At 38.3% G+C, this 20846-nt stretch overlaps 3 protein-coding genes across 3 annotated transcripts; 2 read left to right on the top strand and 1 right to left on the bottom strand.

Annotated features, from left to right (window-relative positions):
• Positions 1 to 557: 557 nt before the first annotated feature.
• tdrd6b (tudor domain containing 6b) lies at positions 558 to 5244 on the top strand. The gene is made up of 2 exons (XM_078277478.1): positions 558 to 4523; positions 5077 to 5244. The coding sequence occupies exons 1-2, from the start codon at positions 578 to 580 to the stop codon at positions 5118 to 5120; spliced, it is 3990 nt and encodes a 1329-aa protein (XP_078133604.1). The 5' UTR covers positions 558 to 577; the 3' UTR covers positions 5121 to 5244.
• Positions 5245 to 6640: 1396 nt separating this feature from the next.
• ankrd66 (ankyrin repeat domain 66) lies at positions 6641 to 9015 on the top strand. The gene is made up of 3 exons (XM_078277679.1): positions 6641 to 6987; positions 8464 to 8692; positions 8880 to 9015. The coding sequence occupies exons 1-3, from the start codon at positions 6849 to 6851 to the stop codon at positions 9013 to 9015; spliced, it is 504 nt and encodes a 167-aa protein (XP_078133805.1). The 5' UTR covers positions 6641 to 6848.
• Positions 7615 to 20082, bottom strand: adgrf3a (adhesion G protein-coupled receptor F3a). The gene is made up of 17 exons (XM_078277678.1): positions 19983 to 20082; positions 17886 to 17942; positions 17781 to 17793; positions 17530 to 17655; positions 17271 to 17423; positions 17081 to 17184; positions 16884 to 16942; positions 16672 to 16796; positions 16151 to 16366; positions 15170 to 15415; positions 14947 to 15087; positions 12600 to 12784; positions 12127 to 12306; positions 10357 to 11703; positions 10231 to 10272; positions 9479 to 9514; positions 7615 to 9390 (listed from the first exon to the last, which is right to left on the bottom strand). The coding sequence occupies exons 2-17, from the start codon at positions 17931 to 17933 to the stop codon at positions 9334 to 9336; spliced, it is 3078 nt and encodes a 1025-aa protein (XP_078133804.1). The 5' UTR covers positions 17934 to 17942; positions 19983 to 20082; the 3' UTR covers positions 7615 to 9333.
• Positions 20083 to 20846: the final 764 nt, after the last annotated feature.

The raw sequence follows: 20846 nt of genomic DNA, 5'->3' as shown, positions 1-20846 counted from the left end.
AAGAGAGCTGTCTTCCTATGTCTCACCCTGGGACCGCTTGTTTAAGTGTGCTGCTAACTTATAACACTAATAACATTACCGTCAACAAAATACCCTTGCAAATCAAATCCACCTTGACGTTAACTGTCAAGCCACTAAGCCTGTTTGGAAATGAACACCTCTGCTGAAGTGTTACATTTGTTAATGATAATAATGACGGGACAGCACTGTTGTCATTAAATGCTGACCGTGGCAATATCACTATGTATCGTTGAGGAAAAAGACAACACTAAAATGTAGTTCAAATTAAATTATTTTCATTGCCTTCCATCTTTTCTTCAGCTGCCAGAACTTCTAGGTTTTAATTTCTAGAAAGGTAGTAGAATTTTTGTTGTGCTGATTTACACTCAGTTGCCAGTTTATTAGGTACACGTGATGCAATTAAATGACCATTTAAGCAGATTAAGTGCACAGGTGGTTACTGAACTGTCCCGGAAATTCTAAAGGTTGGTAGCGTAAAATGGTTAAAAAGCCTGTATTTCTTCAACATTTCTTTTTTTTCTTTTTTGCAGGTGTATTTGACCTCCTGAGTTTCACAATGTGTTCAATTCCTGGCCTTCCAACGCCAGGATCAAAAGTACCAGTTCTCATCACGAGGGTAAACCTAAACTCCACTTGTGGTCTTGTGGAATTGAGGGTCAACATGGATAATGGGAAGAAGCATGTGTATGACCAGATGAGAGATGAAATTCAGACTCCTAAAAGGAAGTTTTATGGACCAGAAGGAAACCCAGGGGATCAATGTCTGGTTTGCATCAGTGACACCTGGCACAGAGCTCGGATTGTATCGATTCAAACTGAAGCTTGCAATGTTTTTCTGATTGACCAGGGACAGCCTCATATCACCACAAATGAAGCTTTAGCATGGGGCAAGAATGACAGTTTTCTCCTCCCTCCTGAAACTGAATCATGCATACTCGCAAATGTCCTCTCCCTTGGGAATAACTGGCCTGAAAAAGCCACAACATTTTTTGAGTCCCTGCCTGGCAAGACTTTTAAGGGACTGGTTCAACATGTGCTGATGCCAGACAGGACCATTATCCTTGACATACCAACTATTTCCAAGCATATGTGTAAGATTGGAGTTGCAAAGAAAATGCCAGTAGACGAGTTTAAATGTCTTGTACAGAAATGTCTTGAGGCCGACCACATAACGCAGCAACAGAATCTGAATGTTAGCTCCCAACTTAAGAAGCCTGACCAATACTTTTACCCAGAACTGTTAACTGATACTTTTGAAACTGTTAACGTGACAGCGGTAGCTAATCCATATATTTTTTGCAAACTCCTAATTTTTTCCAAGTCAGTGAAGATATTATCAGAACAGATCCAGCAGCACTACGAAGATAGCTCAGATTCAGGAGAGACACAGCCTTTGACCTGCGGGGATCCATGTGTCGCTAGAGGCATAACCGGAAAATGGCATCGCTCATTACTAAAGCAAACAATGACTAGCGATGGTGCTGTAGAAGTCTTGCATGTGGATGAAGGAGAAAGTGAATTGGTCCCAATTGGAAATATCAGACCGCTGCATGTAAAATTTCTGAAAATGCCAATTGTCACGTATCCCTGTTCTCTTGAAGGTGTAAAAGATAATGGCACAGGGTGGACTACAGACCAGACTGATTACTTGAAATCACTGCTCCTGAACCAGACCTTTGTTGCGAAGTTTTACCACAACAATATACATCAAGATGTCTATAATGTCATTCTTTATAACAGTTGTTTCATAGAGATGGCAGGACCCAATTTACCCTCCAAAACTGAACAAGATTCATATGTCCAAAATGTACCCATTTCCTCATCATTTCTCAGTCCACCTGGAGACGAACGTGGCATGGAATTGCATAACAAAGTAATTGTAAATGTCGATGGTTTACTGGAGGAAACTTTGCCATGGACCAAGAACCGAGCAGTCAATGGCAGAATAGATGATGGACCCACTTCTGGAGCTGGCGATACTCCTATCAAAAGAAGCGCAGAACATCCAAGCCCTCTAATACAGAGCAATGGGAATCCTTTAACAAGTTTCCCCTCTGAGGTGCAAAATGCTTCTGGTGACAAAGAGATGGAAAATGGTTATCAACTAAATGGCCATCCACGTTGCACAGCTCACCCACTTGGACTTAATAGCATGACACAAGAGATGATTAGTCTCGTTCAGACTGCCCACCAGATCTCCAAAAGCTCAGAACATGCCAGTGTGCCAAATGAGGACGGTTTAATGCAAAAGCTCATAAATGGATCAGTATTAACAGAAACAACCAAACAAAAACAAGTCCACAGCAGCAATGGGACATGTGCAAGGGATGAGCTAAAGTCACAATCCATAACTAATGTCCCTGCACCAGAGATTGACCATGAAAAGAATTTGGATGAAGGAAGAAAACCAAATTTGGATGTCATTCTTGACAAAGAAATAAAAAGTGGCCAAATTGACTTAGAAATTACACAGCCTTCCCTTCCTTCTTGCCCTGAGGGAAATGTTAACATCTGCATGTGGCCAAACATTTCTCATAACAAGACAAGAGCAGTATACGCATCCTGCATTGTTGGACCACATTACTTCTGGTGTCAGTACACAAACACTGAAGACCTGAACGTAGTGTCAAGACTTGCTCAGAAAGCAGGACAGGCCCAACCGGACATGATGTTCCCCCAGACTCTTGGTCCTGGCAGTCCATGCCTTGCTCTGTTTTCCAGTGATAAACAGTGGTATCGAGCACAAGTAATTAGCAGAGATGAGGATGCATTCAATATTGTGTTTATTGACTATGGAAACAAGTGTAACGTTGACATCAAGAATGTAAGATGTCTGCCTCAAAGTCTGCTTGAGAAGGCTCCTCAGGCCTTTCTGAGCTCTTTGGATGGATTTCATAAGTCCAAGGGCTCCTGGGATGATGAAGGTTATAATGAGTTCTACAATCTTGTGGTTGATAAAGAACTGAGAGTGACAGTGTTTAACACAGAGGATCATCCAGAGATTGCAGTTCCTCAGTATGCAGTGGAACTTGAGTGTGAGGGAGTGGTTGTGAATACACTGATGGAGAAATACTGGAAACCAGTTGCCAAAGAATGTGTTTCGATAGAACACCCTCAAACAGAAACTCTCCTCCAAGGTGGTCAAACTGAGTCCAATGTGACACACCTCAGTGTTTCCAAAGGAAATGTGAATACTTGCATGTACAAGAAGCCATGCATCTCCAAAAACAAAAAGGAGGAGGTATATGCCTCTTGTATTGGGGAACCCAATTTCTTCTGGTGTCAGTACGCCAACACGGAGGAGCTCAGCGAAGTGTCCAGGCTTGCTCAAGAAGCAGCACACACACAACAGGACCTAAAGTTCCCAGAGACTCTTGGTCCTGGCAGTCCATGCCTTGCTCTGTTTTCCAGTGATAAACGGTGGTATCGAGCTCAAGTAATTAGCAGAGTTGACAATGCAGTCAATGTTGTGTTTATTGACTATGGAAATGAGTGTGATGTTGACATCAAGAATGTGAGATCACTGCCTCAGAGTTTGCTGGAGAAGACTCCTCAGGCCTTTCTGTGCTCTTTGAATGGATTTGATGAGTCCAAGGGCTCCTGGGATGATGTAGGTTATGATGAGTTCTACAGTCTTGTGATCGATAAACCACTGAGAGTGACAGTGTTTAACACAGAGGATCATCCAGAGATTGCAGTTCCTCAGTATGCAGTGGAACTTGAGTGTGAGGGAGTGCTTGTGAATACACTGATGGAGAAATACTGGAAACCAGTTGCCAAAGAATGTGTTTCGAGAGAACACCCTCAAACAGAAACTCTCCTCCAAGGTGGTCAAACTGAGTCCAACGTGACACACCTCAGTGTTTCCAAAGGAAATGTGAATACTTGCATGTACAAGAAGCCATGCATCTCCAAAAACAAAAAGGTAGAGGTATATGCCTCTTGTATTGGGGAACCCAATTTCTTCTGGTGTCAGTACGCCAACACGGAGGAGCTCAGCGAAGTGTCAAGACTTGCTCAGGAAGCAGCGCACACACAACAGGACATGAAGTTCCCCCAGACTCTTGGTCCTGGCAGTCCATGCCTTGCTTTGTTTTCCAGTGACAAACGGTGGTATCGAGCTCAAGTCGTTCATAGAGTTGACGATGAATTCAATGTCATGTTTATCGACTATGGAAATGAATGTGACGTTGACATCAAGAATGTGAGACCACTGCCTCAGAGTCTGCTGGAGAAGACTCCTCAGGCCTTTCTGTGCTCTTTGAATGGATTTGATGAGTCCAAGGGCTCCTGGGATGATGAAGGTTACGATGACTTCTACAATCTCCTGGTCGATAAAGAACTGAGAGTGACCGTGTTCAACACAGAGGATCATCCAGAAATTGCAGTTCCTCAGTATGCAGTGGAAATTGAGTGTGAGGGGGTGGTTGTGAATACACTGATGGAGAAATACTGGAAAGGACGGGCCACAGACCATGCCTTGGCAGAAAGTTTGGGATCAGGTTAGTAGACTACTCGATTTATACCTCCCAGCTTCATTCTCGCCCGTGTCCCAGAGCGACAACCCCATACATTTTTGTAACGTTACTGCGCATAGCATCAGCCTCATCTGGCTTATTACCTGTCGTTTCTGTAACGTAACCATCTGCTGCAGTGTCACCCGAAGCTGCAGTAGCTTCAGAGGCAGGCTTACGAAAATGATGGGAGTGTAGTTTTAGTTGGCTTTCGTTTCATATGTACTTTAGTGATTCACATTAGTTAATTTCATGTTTGCACAGAGAAAAAGAAATTCTTGACCTTTCCTAGTGGGTATATATTGGGTATACCTGCGTATCACGTAGACTACACCACAGGATGATGAGGAGTGGGGTTTAGAGGCATCTAAAAGGCTTTAAATAATGGTAAGACTTGTTTTTTTTCTCATCCAATCTGTGCTGCGAGGGATAAAAATGTGGTAAAAACAACTGGCAGGGAATTATTGAAATTTAGACATGAAATCCCTTTTTAAAGTTAGTTTTCAATATGTAATCTAACATTTGTGTTTATTGGTTTCAGATCTGGACCCAGATGAATGCCCATGTTGTCCAACCCAGTTGTGACAGAGCAATCTTGGCTTTTGTTAACTGACTGACTAAATGAAATAAAGCGATATGTACATAACTTGTGTCAATAAACGTACAGTATTTGCATGAATGAATAAGAGGCTGAAGTTTTTTAATTGATAACATTTGACCTGGCTGTGTTGCAGGTTGTGTTACTGTAGTTATGCAAAACATCTTGTTCTTCAGCATTAACTATGTTGAGTTTTACAGTCACAGTTTATTTAAGTTGATGTTTAATAAAGTGATAAAATGTGGGTATTCGTTATGATACTGGAGCTTAAATCTGCAGTTCTGTTGTTTGCATCAAAAACAAGCATCCCAAAATATAGACAAACTTCCAGAACCTTTCCTACACTACAAAGGACACATAAGGCTATTCATAGAAACCTTTTCTTCTTTAAGACACAGTGCCTGAATTGGTTAAAAAAAAAGAAAAAGGTGCCAGTACCCAACTCTGCAGTTAAATTTCTCCAATAAACAACTAATCCTTGCAAATTCCCTGTCATACCTAGCAGTGTTCCACATATTGCAATCTGAAAAATGTTATGCTAAATGCTAATTTTAACGTTAAGGTTACCCAATGGTGGCAATAGCTAAACTCACAAACTTAAAAGCACCATTATTTTTTCTCCACGATAGAGCTGGGGGATATGGAAAAAATCAAATATATTTTCAACCGAATACATCGATGTTGATATTGCGGTGATATTGTAGGGTTGACTTGGGGCTTTCACAAAAACAAATCACAATGAGAGTTTTGAGAAATAATCATCAGCAATATGAATATAATAACTATGTGGGTCAAGGCAAATAAAAACAGGTAGTAGTCTGATAAGTTCAGAAAATAACATCACTTTACTTTACACTTCACTGTAATGCAGCCTTTAAAACCAGGAAAAGACAACACGTGTCATATTACGATATCCAAAATTTCTAGCCTCCTATCAATAATATCGATATATTTTCCAGCCATTGCCCAGCCCTACTCAACGATATTAAATTATGTTTTATAACCATATATTCTCTTTAAATTAAATCGTTTTAGTGTTTCATGTATTGCAGCATATTACAGCAAACACGTGTCGTGACTCGTCATAGCTGGTATGGGCGTGGCTTTGGGCGGAGTCGCCGTGGGGGAAACCATTTGGAAAACAATCCTTTCCACCCGACGGGGAAAAAAACAGAGTTAACCCAGTATGTGCTATATCCTATATCCCGGAATCTACTCGCAGAGCAACATGAAGAATTACAGGTCCCTGGAGGCTCACATTTTTTTCACCAGTGGCTTTGTGGGAGTGGTTTTACATCACAAAATATCAGGGAGCGACGCGTTATTATGGAACGCACGTAACTTCTAGGAAAGGCCCGCCCTTACCTTACGAAGCAGCTTGATTGGTTGAGGTTAGGCATTGACCTCGAGTGGTTAAGGTTAGGATAGCCGATTGGTCAGGGGATAGGACCTGAACAAATCGGGTTACGTTCATGGATGTATTAAGAGAACGTTCCCTTGGGTAAGCATGGACGCCTGGCCGTAGTGTGTGAATGCTGAAGGGCGGGCCTTTCCTAGAAGTTGCGTGGGTTCTATAATAACACGGAATAATACGTACATTACTGTAAAAAAAAAAGAAGAAAAAGACACGCCTGGTTTCCGGCTTCACCCCCTACCTACAGCAGGTGGCAGCATTTACCGTTTACATTTGTTGCTAGGCAACCATAGTAACGAAAATGACCGAGTTGCACCAGGCAGCTGCAGCCGGGGATTTTGATCAAGTTGAGGAGATTCTGAGGCAAAATGAATGCAATCCCAATCAGAGAGATATCGACTGGAGCTACAAGACACCTCTTCACTGGGCAGCAGCTAAAGGTAGTTAGTGGATCAGTGGAAATGTATGTACCATACGTATCTCCTGATAGGCCTGCAGGTCTTAAATATCATTAGTTTTACACCTGTCGCCATTCAATGCTGCTATGACTATAACGGTCACGGCCGGGAGTGGGTGTCCAAAATGCTCTGAAGGTGGTTAGTGTCATATATTTCCCTATTTTCTTTTAACCTACTGTAACGTTAGCTTTTTTTCCTGTCAAATTTAAAAGCCCTTTGTTTCTTCTTCAAAGGCAAATTACACATCCACAATTGTATGTTGAGGTAGAAATATTTGCTTCTCAAATGATCAGAATTAAACATATTGGCCTGTTTTTTTACTCTTTTGTTCTGAGGTTTCAACTTTTTTTGTTGTTGCTACAATACAGTTTCTGATACTACAATACAGTCTCAGAATTTCAGAAAACATCAATATCTTAGATTTAGTAGCCTCAAAAAGTCTGTTTATTAAAAGACCTGTCAATCAGTGTGGGAGGGATTTGTGTTTTGAATTAATACATGTTAACCATTAATTAAGTGTTGTGTTAAATTAAATGTTAAAGTCAGAGTCCAACATGTCGTCCTCAGATGTCTTGTTTTCTCTGACCAGCAGAGCAAAATCCAAAGATATTTAGGCATGGCAAGTTTATTTATTTTGTACATTTCAACAAGGCAATTCCAAAGTGCTTTACATAAAACATTAAAAGGACATTTAAATACAATTCAAAACAGTCATTAAAAAGTCAAGGGAATGGAAAAATAAAAACAAGCTCATATAAAATAAGACAGGTATAAAATAAAAGTTACAGTGCAGTGAGAGAAGTTAATAATTTGATTCAACCCGGCCACGTTTTGTTTTGAGTCTGGGGACCGAAAGCAGACCTGTCCCAGACGACCTGAGAGGTCTGGATGGCTCATAATGTAGCAGTACATAGAAAAGTATTTTGGGCCTAAACCATTCAGGGCTCTATAAACCGTAGTAAACAGTAGAATATTTTCTACCGATCACCTAATTGATACATTGAATAATTGTTTCTCCTAATAACTAACCCTAACCCCTCTTACATTTGTGTAATGGATTGTGCTTTTAATGGAGTGCCCTTTTTTAAAGAATATTTTTTGGGGGCATTTTTAGGACTTTATTTCCACAGGACAGATGAAGACATGAAAGGTGAGAGAGGGGGGAACAACATGCAGCAAAGGGCCACAAGTCGGAGTCGAACCCGCGGCCGCTGCGTTGAGATGTAAACCTCTATATATGTGCACCTGCTCTATCAACTGAGCTAGCCCGGCCACTGGAGTGCCCTTTTTGTTGCCTTACTGAACTTATTGTTTTTTCTGCTGCTTCTATTTCTTTCATCTTATTGCCATAGTAAGATTTTTCCTCAACGACAGTAGGTAAGAATTTGTTTTTAACCACCTAGATTTAAAAAACCATCAGGTTCTTAATGTCAGATCACACTGATGCCTTTTCCACAGGACATACAGAAACGGTCAGGATCCTTATTGAGCACGGAGCCAGGCCATGTCTGAGAACAGAGCATGGATGGACTCCTGCCCACAGTGCTGCAGAGTCTGGCCGGCTGGCTGTGCTGCGGCTGCTGCACTCCCTCCATGCACCTATAGACAAGGAGGACTGCTGTGGAGACAAACCAGTGCGGATAGCCGAAATATATGGACACCATGACTGTGTTCAATTCCTAAAAAAGTATACAATGAAGCCCATTTTTCCAATTCTTCCACCACTGGTGTTATTTGATTCTCTGAATATCCTCCTTGATTTTCACACTTGGGTCACTTTAATTAAATCTTTATTTTAATTGCACAGTCCAATAACCTTATACGATGACACTATCGGTTAAATAAGTAAATAGCCCTGTTTTTGTATGTTGCAGAGCAGAAATTGAGTGCCAGGCCTACCGCAAGATGGCAGCCCAGAAAGGGATTTCAATGGATGACACAGACGAGGAGTGGGCAGAACAAGGCAAGGAAAATGAAGAAAACAGGATCTCTAGCAACATTCAGACATAGGCTTAACTCCCCTTTATACAACAAAGTATGTACAAGAGTTGTGTATAGTGTTTCAGTGCTTTAGCACTCAAAAACTTATCTAATAAACAAACATTCCATCGTTGTTAAAGTGGACTGTAATTTCAATCACAAGTAATAAACCAAAATAAACAACAACAAAGTAGTCACATCAGTAGAGTTAATAAAGGGGAACCACACACCATTTAAAAAAAAATGAATCATGTTATTCCTATCAACAGTCGAAAACTATTATTAGTATCTGTGGTTTTATGTGCAAGATGTAGTTTGATTTGATGTAAGAGTGCACGTTTGGTATGATCACTTGTTCCAAGTGGAGTCTAACTTCGTGGAGCTGTCAGTAGTTGATGCTGGATCCTGGTGAGCAGAGGAGAAGGATGTGTAAATGTATTAATAGTCATTGTGGCATTTTACATATGAGTAAACCCAGTCAGAGCACACTTACATTTTTCCTGAAACGATTCAGCAGTGCTTCACGGGTCTGTCAAAATTGGAATAAAACATTTTTAATGATGCTTTACTACCTTGTTTGTGGTTACTAACAGTTGTATTACACATTCAACTTCTTAATAAAGTAAACAAATTTAGCTTTTTGCACTCAATGACAAAATAATGGAGTTTATGTATGTGTCTAAAGGAATAGTTTGACTTTTTCACGATGAGTTAGATGAGAAGACCGATACCACTCTCATATCTGTTTTGTTAAATATGAAGCTGCCATTTAGCTTAGCTTAGCATAAAGACCATCAATGATGTTGTGCGTGCTCGGACTGGACAATAAACCACATTTATTTGATTACCGGCATTGTGAATGCCTTACTAGGCTAAATTTACTCATTACAGTTTTAAATAGGTAAAATGACTGATCCCATAAAATTAAACTGAGAACAGCTACAACAATGTAGGTGTTTTAAAAGTTTTCCCCTTATATTTTTTTAGCTAGCCTTATCTACAGTATATAATATATAGGTTGTAAAAAATGTTACTGCATTTAATTCTGGTCTATTGAGGCTACTGAAGTTTGGTTGATAATTACAGCATGGTGATTCAAGAACAAGCCGTTCCTCTTTGATTCTTGATGATTAAATATTACAAATATCTTCTGCTGAAGTAACACCTTACCAAACAACATAATTGATCCAAGAAATGAAAGACATTATGACTTAGGTTTGCATTTTCTAAGTAAAACTAACTTACCAGCTGGTCCCCCAGGCACGTGGTTAACAAAATGAACAAACCCTGCAAATGAAATGAGAAGAGATTACTGAGCAAGAAATACTTTTACTGGACCAGATGTTTACTTGAAGATCATATTGACCGTACCTGGAATGCGTTCAGCAGGGTGAAGATATAATTGACTGCAAAGGCTACGGGTCCAGCTGTGAGGTCAACCAGCATGACAACAAACCCGAAACTCCAAGTCACACCGAAGATTGGAGTCAGAAGAATAACTGACCTCATGGCAGTTTTGGCAGCCTTTTTTTCATTATCATTTTCATTCAATTTGTCTGTATTTATAGGGTGATCCAAAAGCTTCATGATTACCACCAGCATGGCGAACACATTGAAGAAGACAATTATACCGACCGGTATGACAAAGGTATGGATGGACCCTTTCAAAAGTCCAGTATAACGCAGCCAACAGGTATCACTGGAAAAGTACACGTCTTTAGCACCACCATCATAGCCAAGAAATGTGATAACAACAATCAGCAACGGACACACATAGCCCAGGAATAGAAAGAATCTAATGTAGGCACTTTTGCTCATATGATGGAGCGGAAAAACGGTTTTGTGAAGAAGCATGCTGCTCAGACACAACATCCAAAAGAACATGGACAGGTAACAGAAATGCTTCAACACCACAAAGACCTTGCACCACATTTCTGGAAGAGCTTTTGGATCAGAAGATGCTAAAAAACAGCAATCTGCAATTAGCAAACATAAAGCAATGTGTACATGGGAAGTATGGCGTAAATATGAACTAATGGTCTTAACTACAGCGCTCCAGACAGTCAGTTCTATTGCCAAGCTGCTAATGAGTGACACGACTGATATAGACAGTCCGACAAAGGTCACCTCTTCTAGCCCAGTAATTTTTTCGGGATGCCTTGACATTAGAATGGCAAATGAGGACAAATGTGTGCAAGTACAACTTCCTTCTTTAGAAGAACCCAGCCATTTACAGCCCTCTTCTGACCAACTTCTGGTGGTATTGTCCCATGAGACACACTTTATTTGAACGTCCCGAGGCCTAGGCTTAAGCAATTTAAAGTTGATTTTAACAATAACTGATTCCAATGGCTTATTTTCATTAGTTGTCATTGTTGTTGACACAACGATGCTGTTAGGCTCAAAGTCGTTTTTCTTGGGCATATAGTTCTGCAGTTCTTGAAACCCAGCTGTTTTTACAATGCCAGGGTGTTGGCTCTCAAGCTCGATGGCGACATTGAACACCCTGTTGCTACACTGTGACCCCTGTGTGCAATTGGATGCCTCTACCTCTATATTCTTTTTGTTGTTGTCATGTATTATGGTCGTCTTCTGAATCAATTCCTCAACAGAACTCAGATATTTCTCAGCCAATGAACTATTGCTTTGGTCACCATTCAGGGTCCATGATTCCTCAAGAGACTTTTCCAGCAAATTGCTGGATGACTCCAGAAAGTTCTGAAAACAAAGAAGCTTGTTTTAATTGCAGTTTATTCAAATATAACATGTATGCTCAAAGTTAGAATAAGACTCCTACTGGTTGTATTAATTATGAAAAAGGAAATGACATGGAAAATATGTCTATTTGATTGTATTTACACTGAATATTGGCACAACATAATCATTATTGGCATCTTAAAGTGGTAATCCTAAAGATTTTAGTCCTGCTTGATTTCTCATGGTTTGTGGTAACAGCAAGTGATGTTTAATACTACAACAAATACTCGTTGAGCAGCTACTTTGTCAAACATACAACACAAGAACAACAGAAGAACAACAAAACCGATACAAATTAATTAGTAATTTTCTCTTTGCCTACATTTTGGTTGAAACCCAATAATAGCTCTCCATAAAGATAATCAAAGATTCTGTAATACTTACATTTGCTGCTGATTCATCAGCTATACTGATAGGCTTTTGACTCAAACTGAGGAGTATTTGAACTGATGCATTCATGTTGGCGTAAGTGTTGATAGCCTGTGATTTATTAGTGACATTCCCAAGGAGGTAAAATACGTCTGCAGCATTTTTATTTAGTGAGCCAAGTCCGACGTCGACGATCTGTAACAACAGTGATGAATTATTTGTGGTGAATATTGGTGTCAAAATGTGAACATCAGCTACCACCAAAGATATTAATCTCCAAAGAGCTGAGGCTAACTAATGCACGCATCAACGCTTTCTGTAAAAACTATCATTTTGTAACAAGCGTTTCAGTAGATTATAGCTTTTCAATACCATACGTTTTATAATTTGTTGCTTCAAATTCAACTAATATGTTTGGTATGAGTCACTTTTCTATCAAATGATGGAGATCTTGTTTTAGAACCTTCAGTTATGAAAGTAAGTCTTACGTATGCTTTCTGCAGCGCAAGGTTCACGTCCAGGTTCACACACTGTGCTAACTCTTCTTCCCATTGCCCCTTTGCAGAGCATTTCCTTTGTCTTTGTCCAGCCGCGTTCGGGCATTTTAAGTATGCAGTGTAGTCAGCTTTGGTGTCTTTCCAATCCCCTTCAGCTGCACAGAATTGATCAGATGCTGTTTGGAAGAACAGTTAAAAACAACTAAAATTATAAAGAAGTTTATCTGAAATACTGAATTTCATAGCATTATATTTTCATGGTATATATATATATTCCTCATTATATTATTATGTATCATGTACGTAATCATGCCTTTACCTAGATACTATTCTCCATGGGAATCAATTAAGTCTTATCTTGTGATTTTCCAGACCTTTTGGCCATATCCCACGGCCTTCTTCACTGGCTACAGATATGACCTCTTCTTATCACTAACATTTCATACAACTAAGCAAGTGCAATTCACTGAAAAAAAAACTTTGGAATACGGTAGAAAGCTCTGCAAAAAGCTGTAAAGTGAAACCTTGATTTTAGAATAATTTTGATCATAGATCACTTTTTGGGTTGAAGTGCTCACAACTCAAGACATTTGCAACATGTGACAAATGGTTGCCAATAATCATTGCTTTGTATTGAAGGGTCACAACCCAGGGAACCACTGCTCTACATAATAAAATAGTCTACTTTAGAGTGGGCAGTAAATTGTACGGAGCCCCGGAAGGGTCACAGCGAGATTTTTGCAGGGGACTACTTTTGCGTTACCTCGCAATAAGTTTTGCGTTACCTCGCAATACTTTTCTTCTTCCATTCCCAAGACATGGGTCTATTTCCACTCAGCTGCCCAGTGCAACGCCACAGTATGGATCAGCTCGTTGAATTTTACTTTGAGCTGGGAATGCTGATATACTGCACAATGGGCACATTCATATCTGTTCTATAATCAATACCTATTTCTAAAATAAATGAAAAGATAAAGTGCGTGTGTCGCATGTGGCGATGAACCAACACTGATCGAATTATCAGAGAATCTGCAGCTCCCCTCGGAGCTTTATAGAGGCTTCGCTCATGTTTTGCTAAGTCGTAGCTTGTGTCCATTTTATTTCTATGGTTGTATCAAATTAGACAAATAACTAGTATGTTCTTTATCAGACAGTAAACAAACACGTACATAATATAACTACAAAATGTAGGCTATTAGACACTATAAACTTAAAACCAAATATCCTAATACTTAATATAATATAATATAATAAATTATTATAAGACACCATTTTATCTAATTTGAAATCAAATACAATGCTATTAGATCCAAAATGTGTTACAGTAGATGCCATGCTACCAAATTGTAGACACCACTTTTACCAACCTGGACATATAGCTTAATTAGACAGCAGGCTGTTATTAAAAGAATGTAATGCCATATCAGGCATAGCCTTTAGTCAGACAAAACCATGAGAGCTCAGAAGACAGTACATTTTTTTGGCCTTTGTTTAAGTTTCACTTTCTCGCTACTTCACGTCCTTACAGCCCATATGCAGACACCAGACCGTGATGTAATTGTTAATGTAAATCTGATGTAATTAAACGGATTTGTACCACACAGTACAGGAATATAGACTATTACAGGTAGAAAATGAACATATGCGACTGAAAGGATTGTAGCCATAGTTGATTAACCACAGTGCAGGCTGTATTTTCACGTTGTTGTCCCTGAACTAACAGTCTCTCTTTGTAACACTACTAGGGAGCTGCAGATTCTCTGCTAATTCAGTGTTTGTTCATCGCCACATCATGCAAACCTCTAACATTGCACATTTTCTTTTTTTATACATTTAAGAAATAGGCTATTGATTATACCCTATATGGAATATGAATGTGCCCATTGAGCAGTAGGTCTATATCAGCACAATTCCCTGCTCAAAGTTAAGAGCTGATTAATTGCGCTGGCAGCTGAGTGGAAATAGACACATGGCTCAGAAGGGATGGAAGAAGCAAAGTTTTGTGAGGTAATGCAAAACATATTGCGAGGGAACACATAACAAACGCAAAAGTAGCGTCCTGAAAAAATCTCACCGTGACCCTTCCGGGTCTCCGTAAAATTAAGATTTCAGACACTTACAAATTATTATTTGTGTGCATTTTTCAGTAAAAACAAATTATTATTTGTTTCCATTTTCAGTAATGTATGTGCTATGGACACTATATAGTGTATACAATTCACATTTTGGACACAAAATTAAAATGGCAAAAATGTAATGTATTGCCAGCAAATATGGATATAATGTTGGACAAAGCCATTGTTTTCTGACAATGTTTAACAATGTTATTAAAACAAACCATATATGATGTTGACATCAGTTGAAGCTTTTTTCTCTTCATTGCATATGTTAGTAAAACGGCATCTTGCTTGTGGTTTTTCCCCATTCAAGGGTCTACAGCTTACAATTGTATCACCTACATAAACACCTCCAAAAGGACCTGCAAGGATCACATATGCATGTCAGGTTTTTTCAGTTTGACCAAGGATTTATTGAAATGAATAGGCATACAATTTACTTACCAGAAGGTGTTATATCTGAAAACAGTCCATCGCCTGCCCACGTCACATTATAATTTTCCTGGCTGTTGCTCCCTATGTCACAGTTGACTCTTACGTTCACAAAATCGGAATCTTTTTGGCAGTGTGGAAATTCTGGTGATGTGGTGCTGTCAATGTTTGGCAGGAGGGCTATGTCCATTACAGCACTGGCTTTGTGAGTTATGATGATTGCGCCTAATATTTGAGTATAGGTACATGAGTACTCTCCTAAGAAAACAAATGGATAAGACAAACAGTCTATGAGAACACAACCTTATCACCTTTTAAATTGATGTGGCAAACCTGCTAGCAAATTATTTTACATATCCATCAAATACAGAGAAATATTGGCATAATGTTTCTGTCCATCTGATGAATATAAATACGAAAATCCCCTTTTAGCTCCGTTTTGATCTCCACCAACTTCCAAGGGAAATATCTGGCTCTTTAGCTGCTAAGTGCTCTGCTATGTTCACCGGCTGGTCTCTAACCTTTTAGAGCTTTTTGCTCATAACAGAACTGGGAAGAGCAGTGAGAACAAAAGTAGTAATACCACAATGTGAAAAATACTCTGATACAGGTAAAATATATCCTCTTTTTTTGTTCCACACTTTCTTCTGTCTTGTTAAAACGTGCAGCCTACATTACCCATGATGCAACTCAACAGCAGACAGTTTGGTCAGAGATTCAAAAATGTTAATTTTCAAACTTGAAGTCTTCAGCCCTAACAGACATCACTTGAGGTAACTAGTAAATAAAGGAGTGGAGTAAAAAAATACCTTTCCTTCCAAAATGTGGTCAAGTTGAAGTGTAAAGTAGCATAACATGGAAATACTTAAATAAAGTACAAATACCTCAAAGATTGTACAGTGCTTAAGTAGATGTACTCATTTGCACACTCACTGCAGGTTAGTGGCGGGCTAAATAGTGTAAAATATAAATACAGTGGATAGACAAATATACCTTCCCAACGAGCTGATATCTGTTTAAGACTGACACTGGTCATCATTGGTGCTAGTGTTATCTCTGTCTCTGTGCCATTGAATATCTCAAATACTCCGTCCTTTCTTTTTAGCTGCCACATCGGTAGGGTATTCAGGTCCTCCTGTAATGTGCATGTGAGTTTGGGCTGTTGCTTGTAGCATACAGGGCTAGGCGGCATGCTTAAATGGACAAAACCTGCAGAAAATGAGAGTTACGTCAGTGTAGAATCCAAGAATAAGCTATACATCCACAAAGGATGGTGTACAGTGTCTGTCTGTGAGCAAGTGTACTTTTCGGTTAACAGTCTATTGCTTCACTTCATCTTTGACATGGGCTCCTACTTTGAAACTGAATGGTATTATTCCTGTTTTTTTCATTGGCAGTTGCCTTCTGGGTGTCACTTAAGAGTGTTGTTGTTAATTCATGTTGTCATGTTCATTCAATCCAGGTTTAAAATGAATCCTAACAGGTGCATCCAACACTCGGTTGGATGTAATTACCTTTAGTCTCCAAAGTAAGAGATTCTGACAGATTTCCGCTCAGGAGTTGTAATGTTTCAATCAGAGCTACTTGTTTGATACTGTAAGCAATGGTCATTTCAAAATCTGCGATGATGCTTCCAACCCTTCAGTGAAGACAAAGTACAGATTTCAGTCACATATTGAAAACCAAAGAATAACCCATTATTTTATTAGGTAAAAAAAGCAAGTACCTGTATTTCCTTATTGTTAAGATATCAAATCCTGTCAAAGTGCTGAACACTGTTTTCATCTGCAAGGCAACAACTCATTTACACATCGGTATACTATTGGCACATGACAGTACCTAAATTAATTGCATGATTATGGCAGCTCTGATCAAGTTAATTATTTTAAGCAATGCTGTTTATTCATAAATGTTAGTCTTTACCTCTCGTAAAATGTTGCTATTACACTCCTGGAATTCCTGAGAGGTTTTTTCTTTCAGACAATTCTGATACTGAACTTTTAAAATAATTGATCCAGTGACAGTAACTGTGAAGAAAAAAGATCCATGATTAATACACACACACACACACATATGCAAATCAGTAAAAAAATAAATAAATTAAAATAAATACCTGTATTGTTCGAAACACACATGGGAGTCGGGATGTTGGTGAAGGTGCAATTCTCGTTGTTGCAACATTTCTGATTAGATTGACAAACTTTATTGCTCCATATGAAGCCTGGCTTGCAGCTACAGAGTGTGCCAGCCGAAACGTTCTGACAGACTGATTAAAAAAAAAAAAAAATAGTTTAACTCATGGATTCATTTTTTTTTCTCTAATTAAAATCAATTAGAACATGCAATATTGTAAACATTAGAAACGTATTTACTTGTTGTCTTTGTCAAGTTGTCAACCAGGGTGTCGTTAACCACAAAAGCTTTCAGAATCTCAGTTATGTTTGTGATTGCACTTTCCTCTATGGTCAGTTTGACATAATGCATTTGTGTTGAATTGCCTGAAACAATGCGAAACAAACAGACATCCACCCCAATGCAACAGATTTCAAAATACCACATACACCTTATCTGTTTCAGAACAATGTTATGCTCATTTTGAATCTCAAAATAAAAATCATTTTACCTTTTCCGCTAGCCTGAAAAAATAAGAAGAAAATTATTCAATTCAATGCAATTTAATGTTACAATTCTGAATTGTAAGATCTAATGTGGTATGATGCTGGAGTACCTGACAGATGTTGAGTCCCAGGATATAAAGAATTATAAAGGCCCACATCCTGAATTCCTGCATATAATCAATAACATAAGAAGTCATTCATATTGGCCTCTGGTCAACAAAGGTCTGGTGATTGACTGATGATATAACGTAGGCCTGCTGTACTGTATATACTCTTTTTTTTAACAGTTTAACAGTGGAACCCCAGACATATTTTCTATTTTATTTTATTTACACAAAGACTACATTACTTTATTACATTACATGTCATTTAGCTGACGCTTTTTTCAAATTTTATACAATTGCTATATATCAGAGGTTTGCACGCCTCTGGAGCAACTGGTCTTGCTCAGGGACACATTGGTTGATGTATCACAGTGGGAATCGAACCCAGATCTCTTACACCAAAGGCATGTGTTATTTAAATCTCTATCCCCTATTCTGTTGTTTTTGTGCCTCTTAACGAGGACTTGTGTGTCTGGAAACAGTTCAAACCGTCAAAGCTACATACCTACACATGTATATTTCTGTCAGATGAAGAGAGACGATCAAACTGTGGCCTTCATAGTTACCATTCCATCTTATACCTTTTTTGGGCTTATTCTCTAAAGTCACCATAGTTGGATGAACCGTTAAAGATTATTTTCCAAATAGAAAAAAAAACATTGAAGGCATATGGAGACTGTTTATCTCAGTGTTAATTTTGTTTTAACAATATGTGTATTACCTTTTTATACAATGAAACATGTACGTACGCAGTACGTACGTAACAGAAATAGCTAACATAAGTCAAAAGAAGGAAAGTCTCAGACAAAGACATTTCATACGTTCATCCAGAAATCATATAACAAATTACTGCCTAACCGATTTCATTTAATGTAATTTATCGTTTTATAGTATGAACTTATATTAGCCACGTTATGAGGTTTACATTAGTCAGTACTCATTCCTCCTCTTCATCTGCAAGCTCCATACCTTTCACAAACAAATGAAACGCTCCCCAAACCTTCATCAAAAAGTATTGCTTCCCTCTTTGTACATATATTTATTTTTCCAGAGTAAAATCTTAGGAATTAACATTTGCCAAACCAAATATGTGACACTTGGTCTGCTGGTCTTTTTCTAAAATAATGCAATTGATTTTTTTTAGCGGGCAAGAGACAGATATCTATCATTATTTGTTCACTTTTGGTGTACTTGTAATTTTTTTTAGTAATTTTTTTAGGGTGGAGTCTTAAAATAAAAAGAGCTGGGTTCATCAAAAGATCTTTAAAGATAATTTTTTTCTTATTATAATATAATAATTTAACCTTAGTGCATTGCCACACACAGTGCAAGTGAAATAGTGTCTCCTTTTCCATCATACATAATATACAAAGGAAAGTTACTATTATATTTATTTTATTTAGCTGGTGCGATATACAGTATGTTCTCATTGTCAGCATTCATTTTGGTTGCCAAGTCTCTACAGAGGGATAATAAAAAATAAAAAGTTTTATTATGTGTGTAGCCCAAAATCACAAATTGGCCTTAAAGGACTGTACAGTCGGGAAAGCATATGACACCCTCTAGCCGTAGAATCTTGATTTGTATAAAGAAAAACTTCTTAGAAATTGCGTCATCTTCTTTTCCATTGATTTTGACTGTAAGCATGTTTGCACAAATGTAGGCACCTTGAAAATAATTGTAGTTACTGTATTTTTGAATTTCCCAATTAACAACAAAAGTTCACTTAAACAGCTAAATAGTTTTATCATGAATTTCTTAAAGAGGATTCACCAGTTTATAATGAGCAAAGTGATGTGGTTTCCTCCTGCCCTGTGAACAGATATTCTGATCCTATCAGACTAAATGGCCTATTACTGTAGATAATAATCATGTGATTGTACTGAATTTCTGAAATAGAAAAAAAGAAAAGAAGGGATATGGCATTCAGACTAATATGATTTCATTTCAGAGTATATTACCAAAAGTTACAAAAGCACCTAACTCCTAAGTATCTGCGTTGCATGTTTCATTGTAACAGCTTGTATGACACATAATACGTGTTTCGTAGAAAAATGACATGTACATTAATGAAAGATCATCAATAGAGAAAGATCAGCTCACCTGTTTTCCTTGGTTTGCATCAGTGAACCATCACAGCAGCGCCTCACAAAGTTAGAAGAACCCGTCTGTAACAACCCATGACAGATGTAGATGTAGCTGTTGCCGCAGCAGCTTGAAAGGGAAATAAAATGAACAGAAAAGAACGGCATGTAGACATGCAAAGTCAAAAAAGGTGGTTATGTGGATCTAATTTGACTTTCAAAAATAAAAATGAAGCGTTCCTTGTTTAAATCCAGTGGGGGAAGCTAATAGTTTACAGAAATGTATAGCACATGCAAAACCAGGGGCAAGTGCACAAAGATGTTCCATGGCATGTCATTACAGCCTTTTTATATAGACACAATATACACACTATATTAGATGATGCTCATCAAATGTTAATGAGGTGCTCAAAAAAAAAAAAAGCTCCATCAGTGTTACATTATTATACAACCATGTTGTATACCGTTGGGTGGTTTAAATTACAAACAATGCTTTGTATTTCATTTGCTCATAGGTTTTTAATTTCTTTATCTGAAACATGACTAGTTGCCAAATAAATTCAGTCAAAAGTACAATATTTCCATCTAAAATGTAGTGGTGCAGAAATTTCAAATAGCATAAAATAAGAAGTAGCAAAGACTTAGGAATTGTACTATAGTACAGTGCTTGTGTAAATGTACTTCACGTCCTGCAGTGCCAACATATTCTAAACTTCACACCTCAACTTTGTAACACAGGCTTTGTTATACATTTCACAGAGTACAATAGTACTATCCATGACTTGTATACGCACTACTTTCATGGATAAAATCAGAGAAGTGCCCCTTTAAGATAGGGCACTTACTAAAAATGCATTTCTATGATTAAAATTATTTTTCAGTT

Source organism: Sander vitreus, chromosome 20, assembly GCF_031162955.1.
Source record: "Sander vitreus isolate 19-12246 chromosome 20, sanVit1, whole genome shotgun sequence".
Classification (NCBI taxonomy): domain Eukaryota; kingdom Metazoa; phylum Chordata; class Actinopteri; order Perciformes; family Percidae; genus Sander; species Sander vitreus.
The sequence above is the reverse complement of the archived record's forward strand: the minus strand, read 5'-3'. Positions and strand labels throughout refer to the sequence as shown.

Bases quoted from the DNA above. Each gene is read 5' to 3' on its own strand.
- tdrd6b (XM_078277478.1), top strand. From the start codon at position 578: ATGTGTTCAATTCCTGGCCTTCCAACGCCAGGATCAAAAGTACCAGTT. The intron at 4,524-5,076 runs GTTAGTAGACTA...TATTGGTTTCAG, and splicing joins GGCAGAAAGTTTGGGATCAG to ATCTGGACCCAGATGAATGC.
- ankrd66 (XM_078277679.1), top strand. From the start codon at position 6,849: ATGACCGAGTTGCACCAGGCAGCTGCAGCCGGGGATTTTGATCAAGTT. The intron at 6,988-8,463 runs GTAGTTAGTGGA...CCTTTTCCACAG, and splicing joins TCACTGGGCAGCAGCTAAAG to GACATACAGAAACGGTCAGG. The intron at 8,693-8,879 runs GTATACAATGAA...TGTATGTTGCAG, and splicing joins TGTGTTCAATTCCTAAAAAA to AGCAGAAATTGAGTGCCAGG.
- adgrf3a (XM_078277678.1), bottom strand. From the start codon at position 17,933: ATGTGGGCCTTTATAATTCTTTATATCCTGGGACTCAACATCTGTCAG. The intron at 17,185-17,270 runs GTATTTATTTTA...TTTTCTTCACAG, and splicing joins GTGTGTTTCGAACAATACAG to TTACTGTCACTGGATCAATT. The intron at 11,704-12,126 runs GTAAGTATTACA...CTTTGTTTTCAG, and splicing joins CTGATGAATCAGCAGCAAAT to AACTTTCTGGAGTCATCCAG.